Here is an 8,630-nt window from a genome sequence, read left to right as displayed (position 1 = left end):
ATTTTTTTTTTTTTTTTTTTGCACCTTCAGATTCCAAATTTTCGAATAGTTGTATCTCGGGCAAATATTGTCCTATCCTAACAAACCATACATCAATGGAAATCTTATTTATTCAGCTTTCATATGTATTAAACAAAGAAAATGTATTTGAAAAATTGACCCTTATGACTGGTTTTGTGGTCCAGGGTCACATATCAAGAGTGACATTGTCATATATGTTCCCTATAAGGCCATTTTAATATCTGAAATTGTTACAGTTATATATGTTTTTACTTCACATGACAATATATTTAATATATGTAAATTTAATGTATGTGCATATATTATATTTGCATATGGGAATTTTTGGAATGAGATTGTAGCCAATCCTTATAGAGGTACCATACTTTATGAGATCAAGGTATAGGAAGTACAGAAAGCTTTTTTGAGTGACAGTTCATTATAAAAAGTGTCTTTAATGTTATGTATTAGGCTACATACATGACAAGTGTGATGAAATCGAACAGTTCAGTATGAGGGATTATATGAACATTATACATGGATATTATGTTATCCATCTAGTCAATATTAAATGTTAAACAATACAATAATGCCCTTTATACCCTACTGAGAACAGAGAAAGCGAGTTGAAATTGAGTTTTGAGATCACTGATATAAAGGAGTCACCAAAGAGGTTATAAATAAATAAAAAATGCATATTTTTAGCCAAAGAGGCTATAAATAAAATGCATTATTATTATTGTTATTACTATAAAGTTGCCAATTCCTTTGTGTCATTTACAAAAATCTTTAGCCGTTTTAAACTGACACCATCTCACCATCAAACTCTCTACTCTCCTGTCTACCCATAACACACACACAGCACATACACACACTCTTGTCCTGTTGCTCAAAGCTGTGCAGACAAAAAAAGACGCAAGCACTTTTGAGTAGCAGTGCTGTCACAACACTGGCTTTCCCTGAGAAACAGACTCTGTGAGACATCACCTGCGAACTAAGTAGCTGAATAAACATTCTGTGATGAAGGAGGAAGAAGTGGGAGCTTCAAAGACATGATAACAGAAGACAGATTACCATGGCAGCACAGAGAAAGCTTTATTTTAGCCTTAGCCTCAAACTACAAACCCAGAACACAGCAAAGACGTTTACATATTGCGAAACAAGCTGCCTGAGGTATTATAAATATATCAAACACATAATGAGATCAGCTGGCTTTGAAACAGACATTGATAGAGTTTCTCACAGCTTTAGTGACAAGGCATACTCATATTAAACAGAACATACAGGATACAGGTTTTTCAAGATTTCCACAGTCTTCTGAGAAGGTCCAGAGAAGTCATAAGTCATACAGTCTCAAAAAAGAAAATGCATGCAAGGCAAAGTGATTAAAATCAATACTTAGGTAAGAAAAGGAAAAATCTTTTTTTTTAAAAATGCATATGGCACTTTTTCTTTTCTCTTTCTTTTTTTCTTTTTTTTAGAGATGTACTCTCTGTATTCATATTGGTTTTATCTTAAAACCTTTTATATCATTTTTAAGAGAAGTTAAAGAAGTTATGAAAAGAAAAGTTTGACAATTGTTAAGTGGTATAACCATCAAGTAAATGTAATAATATATTTCTTTAACCTTAATGTTTTTTTTAAAGGTCAAACTCTGATATTTTGAAAGACTTACTGAGCTATGAGCTATCAGCTATCAGAGACTGTCAATGATATTATGTTTTTGCATGGCTTTTTTGCCACTCCAGATGATTTTGCAGACAATTTGTTTTCAAATGTTAATAAGCTGTGAATTATCATTATTATTATAGATTTTTTTCTAAGACATAATATAAGAAAGATAATGCCAAACTACTTAATATGGTTTTCATTTCAAGGGATTCTTCTTTTAATTAGTATTTATATAACAAAAAAATTAGTGACCCATTAACTCACTCATTTGTGACATGGGCAACAGCTAATCTAAAATGGGCTTTGTCATTAAATATACACTGCACATTGACTTAATTGTTTTCTGTTCAAACCTCATGTAGTCCAAACATTTCAGAACACTGAATTTTCATTCAACGCACAAAGCATGTATACCCACTTAAAACTCTGCCAAGAAACTTGCCCTTTGAGATCCATTCATCACAACAGCAACTAGCTGGAGATGAAAGAGTGAAACACTGTGAGAAAATATTACTTCAAAGTATTAACCTTTGAGAAACAACCCTATATATTACAGTTTGCTTCAGAGCTAATCACAAATAATAATAATAATAAAAAAAAAGGAATCTTTCATCTGTTGGTGCCATTTGTCATTCTCAAAGAAGTAAGAAATGGGAAAAACAGTAACATAAATCAACAAAAAACATGAAACATTTCAAAACCCTGAAAGACAATATCACATAACTTTTACAAAGTACAATGTAGCACTGAACTGTGTTGTATTGTACTGTATTGGAGTACTGCTAAATGTATAAACCACATTTATATTTAGATAATGGCCACTGGAAAGGACAAATTGCTACAAAAAATGGCCTAATCTTACAAACAATGGTTATGCACAAGTGCTTACTCATGCAAACACACACACACACACACACACACACAGTCTTATATTTTCTCTCCCTCATTTAAGGCTATGGTGGCCATGGTGTATTGTGATGTTTTAGCCAATACACTGCATTTTAACAACCTGTTTCCTTATCACTTAATTGAGTTTTAAATGGAATGAACTGAAAGTCCCACAATCCTCTCTGCTGCAGAAAACCAGTACCATTTGCTTTTTATATCGGATGTATATTGTTTTGTTGTTGTTGTCTGTTTGGTACGTTTGGTTGTTTGTGTGGTTTATTTGGAAACATGTATCTATTACAAAAAAAAGTACTCGTTCATTTTTTTACCCTATTATGATATTTATATTTAGAGATTTATCATATAATATCAGTATAGAATAGAAGAACTATTGTATTTACAAAGATGTTCAAACATAAACTCCAAGGACAGTACATATATTTAATTCAATATCTCACAATGTTTTGCTTAAATTATACAGATTACAAAGCACTCCCAAGAAATACACAACACATGTCTGTATCTATATTTCAGAAGGGAACTAGCCAAGGATAATTACTCATAAAGAACACTCTAGAGCGGACAAACTTTGACACGCTGCATAATTATCAGTCTGTTAGTGCTCGTTTACATCTGCCACAGAAGACAGCAGAAGCATGTTAGAAAATTCCGAACAAGGTCAGAAAGTGTGACATGTCTTATTTAACCAACCAGCCAAACATCAAAAGTGGCACTTTCATTACACTGCACTATATGTCCAGCTTGATAAGAGATGAATTTCTGAATGTAGTTCTTTGTTATCTGCCTGATTATCTAAAGCTATTTCCATGTAATTCTTTGCTTTTCTGTTATTTATTTATTCAGGTAGTTTTCATTTCAATCAGTTTCTATTTGTTACTTTGTTGTGTTCTGTCTGAATCAAACCCCCTTTGAATATATGAATGGTTGTCTTGGAAACAGGTTCCAAATCCTCTGTAACTTGCAGCGATTTGAAATTAATGGCCAGACTTATGTTATCTATCATGTACCCAAGCAAAACTAACCTGCAAAAAGAACCAACTCAAATTTTCTGTTACTTTTGGCAGATGTCACTGACACCAAGAGAAATAACAGCAACTGCTTAGCAGACAGGTTGTGTGTCTGAGTGAGAAATAACACTTTCTGTTTATCCCCAATACTCTAGTTTGATATAGGTCTGCCACATACCCAGGTGGTCCTTTAGAGGAAATGGAGAGAGGGAAAACTGATCGGTGAAATGAAAAATTGCAAGAAGGGAGTGATAATCAAGAGAGAAGCAGACAGAAATAAAAGAGGTAAGAAGGGCGGGCATGTGTGAGCACTGAAGTATTTGTTCACTGTATATCCCGGGGGGCACATAAACAAATTATGAAGCTATGAATTCTGATGCTGACCCCCAAAGTCATGGAGGAGGTGGGCAGAGAGGCGAAACATAGAGAGAGAGATTGCTTCTTTCATTAATAATTTTATGCTATTTTCATATTTATGTAGGCAGATAAAGGTACACATATAAGTAAATTGGTTCTGACCTGCATTCTAATGCTGATGAATCCAGATAATTCAAATAAAAGGAGCGTTTAGCCACCGTACAGCTGATCTATCATTATAGAACATAATTCTAGTAAAGTGTGTCATTCGCAAAACCATTTGAAAATCAACAACCATTTTAATAGGCCTGCAAAAACACGCAATCATGTTTTGGACCTCTCGTTTGCCAGCTGGGCATATACCTATATAGGCTGCATTTTTATTCTATTGTTACTCAGAAGTAAATTATTCTTAGCATAACAAATGACTTTTTTCTAATGTGTGGTTTCTAACTGATACATTTTATCATCAATCATAAATGACAACTGCCATCAACTGCATTATTATTACAGTAATATTTTGAATATATTTTATATTATTCTGTTTTCATTTTCATTGTAAAGTTTTAGTAATTTTTGATGGGTTTTTTTGTAGTTTTTGGAAGGGCTTTTTTATTATGTCTGTATGGTTTTTATTCATTTTTATTTAAGATTTAGTCATTTTAGTACATCAGGTTAACAAAAAAAAATGTAAAAAAAATTTTTTTTAACAAAATTAAAATGAGAAATGTTGCCTTGGAATTTACAATTTTATTTAAGTTAACATTCATTTTTTTAAGTGACAAAAAAAATGTTTAAGGGTTTTATTTTCATTTCTGTTTTAGTTTGTAGTTAACTGTAATAACCCTGCTACCAATACTTGTATAAAATATGGGCATTCAGGCATTTCAACAATCCAGTGGATAACAAGATGAACCAAGTATAAGCACACAAACATCTCATGTGCGCTACATCCGTTTGAGGATGAATTTTAAAACGCTTGGTTCCAGATCCAGCTTTTATGTTTAGCATGAACCGCTGAATAAATTAATTTCAGCACAAACAAGAGCTTAGATCTCCTTTCATATATTCAGAGAGGGTTCGTTGGGGCAAGGCGAGAAGCCGAATATCCCAGGTGTCTCATCAGCTTCACCAATAAGGAAGAAATCAATTAGAGCAATTGCAATGTGAGATAGACTGAATGCTTTTTTTTTTCTTTAGCAGTGTTTTAGTGAGAATGTGTATTAGAACATTAGTGCCTCCAAGGCAATCACATCAAACTTCCCTCTACGGTTTATTACTTTTCTTTTAAATCACTATCTCCAGTGCCAGAGCATTAAAATTCCAACCTGTCATGCAGCTTGGCAGTTTTGACCGTGGCATCACTTCAACTGGGGTGAAGATTTCCAAGAGACCGTTGATTCTGTTGACGACTGAATTGCCTTGCCCACCTGATACATCTTCATGCAGGATAACTTGTAGTAGATGTGCATCAGAAAAGAAGGAGATCAAATTAAACATTGTCTCCTACAAAACCATCTGATGTTGTTATTATCAGAATACACAAAAGAAGGACTCTCAGTTGTGCCATTTAAGCAAAGCTCATTAAGACAAAGATACCATCATAGAACAAAACAGAGAACAAAAAAACAGATGATACACCACAACACTCAAAATAGACAAGAAAATGTACCATTTTGTAGCCGGAAAGCTGCTATCTACAAGAGTAGTCTTGTGTTTGATCATGCAACATGCAACATGCAATATTTGGTTCTATAACATCAAAGATACAAGTCTTACACAATAAAAATATAGCTACATCTTTGCACATCCCGTGCACCACACCTTTTGATTGTATCACAATAATGCTATAAATTGAAGACACAACTACAGAAAGACAGTTTACCACTGACACACCAACTTTGGGCAGAAAGACCAGACAAATGAGGTATTCTTTTCCAAATAAAAATGAACACTGGCACATTGAACAAAGCATGTTGACACCATGAAAAAGAAGAACACATCTGGTGATCTGAACTCAGTACATGTCACAAGCACAAAGGATCAAACTGGAGACGCCTGCAATGCTAATGCTAACACGGTCCTACCGTGCTAACGGTGGTATAACTGAACTTTGTTATGGACGTCCCTGTGACTCCAGTGATCTCATCATCACCTTCCCTCCTCTTCCTCTGGTTGTGGCATGGGCTCCTGCAACACCCAAATGTGACCAAGAGAGCCTTCCGGAAGCGGGTGTTCATGAAGCAGTAGATGATGGGGTTGACGCAGGCTGAGGTATAGGACAGAAGCTGAATGAAGGAGATGGGAGCTCCAGAAAGTGCGCGCTGGGCAGACTTTTGGTCGAAAGCCTTCCAGGTGTTGGCAGAGTATAGAGGCATCCAGCATATGAAGAACATGGCTACTATAATGATCAGCATTCGGATCACTCGTTTTTTGGCAATGAGCTTTGCCTCTGAGGTGTTGCTCCGTGGACGGTCTGCCTTGACGGTGCCGGAGGTGGTTAGAGCAGAAAGTTCCATAGCAGGGGACTTCTTTGGGACTTGGATATAACATCCATCGCTCTCATCATGGCCAGAAGACAGTGCACCATTCAACCCATTCTTTACACCTGTACATAAAAGAAGTTAAGAGATGAAGGTGTACTGCCAATTGATAATGTTTTTTACAAAGTCATATTTGTGTTATTTCTGTTTAGTTGCACTAAAAACATATATGAAACCTATTAGAAATTAAAACGATTTAATATATTAGCATATATACATGTAGGTACACCTGATCAACTGCTCATGTAAACATCTAATCGGCCAATCATTTGGCAGCAATGCATTTAGCATGTAGATCTGATTAAGTTCAAACCAAACATCAGGAAGAGTCAAGTCAAGTCACCATTATTTATATAGTGCTTTTTACAATGCAGATTGTGTCAAAGCATGATTTACAGTATTAAACAAGGAAATAGTGTCGAAATAGTGTGCCGTTCTCCGCTGGCCAGACGAAACCAGCAGTTTAATTCTAGGCTGCAACAAAGTCAGATTGTGCAGAGAACTCAAAGAGAAAGAAAGGTGATTTAAGTGACTTTGAATGTGGCATGGTTGTTGGGGCCAGGTGGGCTGGACTGAGTATATCAGAAACTGCTGATCTACTAAGATCTTCACACACAACCATCTTTAGGTTTTACAGAGAAATGTCCAAAATAATTAAAATATCCAGTGAGGGGCAGTTCTGTGGGCAAGAGGTCATAGGAAAATGGCCAGACTTCTTCGAACTGAGGCAACAGTAACTCATTACAACTGAGGTATGCAGAAGAGCATCTCTGAACGCACAACACATTGAACCTTGGGCTACAGCACAACACATTGAAGCAGATGGGCTACAGTAAAATAAGATTACATAGGGTGCCACTCCTGCCAGCTAAGAACATGAAGTTACAATTCCCACAGACTCACTAAAATTGGACAGTACAAGACTGGATAAATGTTGCCTGGTCTGATGAGTCTCGATTTCTGCTACAACATTCGGATGGTATGCTCAGAATGTGGTGTAAACAACTTGAAAGCATAGATCCATCCTTGCTTTGTATCAACAGTTCAGGCAAGTGCTGGTGGTGTAATGGTGAAGGGATATTTTCATGGAACACTTTAAGCCCCTTCAGTACCAACTGAGCATTGTTTAAATGCCACAGCCTACCTGAGTATTGTTGCTGACCATGTCCTTCCCTTTATGACCACAGTGTACCCAGTGCCGCATTAACCATTGGGCTAGGCGGGGCTGAAGCCCCGGGGCCCGGACAAGGAGGGGGCCCGTGATTGGCTGTGGAGTAGATTGACTGGTCATCGGTAACGCAGATTGCCAAAGCCCCGCCCCTCACATATTAGCACTATTATTTAGTGGAGCTTTTCCATATATTCCATGCATTACCTTTACAGATTAAAATGTCTCGTTTGAATTTAGTTTACCAATCAAATGCATTTATTCTACATTTTTACTTTTGAACGACCCCTGCACCACTTATCCATCAGGTGATCACTGCAATGTCGCATTCACCTCTCTTCACTTCGTTCTGGCATAATCTGGAAATGGTCATGCAAAGAACAATCTTCGATAAGTAAAAATGTAAACTATTTTAAAAAGAAAGTGAGAGAGGGGTTATTCTAAAAAAAAAATGAGGAGAGAGGGGAAAACATGAGTTAGAGAGTCCCAGCTATCAGGTTATTTTACTAAAGCTGATGATGGAGTGGAAGTTGTGAAAACAGCAAGTGGACCGGGCACATGGAGCAGATAAAATCACAGTGTCATTGTCCGCACAGATTTTAGGTTAGTTTGATTAACAAGTTAACAACTTGATGGATGTATATTGCTTTTTGTGTTTGAACAAAGTATATTCGCTTATGGGTTGAGAGATAAACCGGTAGAAATATAGCCTATCAATCGTTTTGCGAGGCATGATGTGGGTTAAGCTTTTCATTTAAACGCATTTTAAGCATTGTGGTTTAAAAACAAATGTAACTTTTCAGGGACATTAAGCAGTGGGGCAGAATTCATTTTGGCAAATGCGCGCGTTGCGGTTTCAGCCTGACTCGCGTGGCACGCACCTGCTCACAGCTCCAGTCTAAACTTGAGTTATTTTTCGCGCCTTGTGCTTAAACGTTCAAATGCACAGTTATATGTCAAAATGTCTCCTCGTCA

The 8,630-nt window shown here is 36.3% G+C and overlaps 1 protein-coding gene across 2 annotated transcripts in view; it reads right to left on the bottom strand.

Moving 5' to 3' along the window:
- Nucleotides 1–5,144: 5,144 nt before the first annotated feature.
- LOC107707829 (cholecystokinin receptor-like) overlaps nt 5,145–8,630 on the bottom strand; it is a 39,362-nt gene continuing 35,876 nt past the window's right edge. For both annotated transcript variants that reach the window (XM_016511921.1, XM_016511922.1), the window contains one exon: nt 5,145–6,552. In XM_016511921.1, the coding sequence (XP_016367407.1) occupies nt 6,017–6,552 (536 nt within the window). In that variant the 3' untranslated portion in view covers nt 5,145–6,016. The remainder of the gene's footprint in view (nt 6,553–8,630) is intronic.

Source organism: Sinocyclocheilus rhinocerous, unplaced genomic scaffold (genome assembly GCF_001515625.1).
Source record: "Sinocyclocheilus rhinocerous isolate Xijiao unplaced genomic scaffold, SAMN03320098_v1.1 scaffold1256, whole genome shotgun sequence".
Lineage (NCBI taxonomy): Eukaryota > Metazoa > Chordata > Actinopteri > Cypriniformes > Cyprinidae > Sinocyclocheilus > Sinocyclocheilus rhinocerous.
Note: the sequence above shows the minus strand (reverse complement) of the source record. Positions and strands in the feature narration are given on the sequence as shown.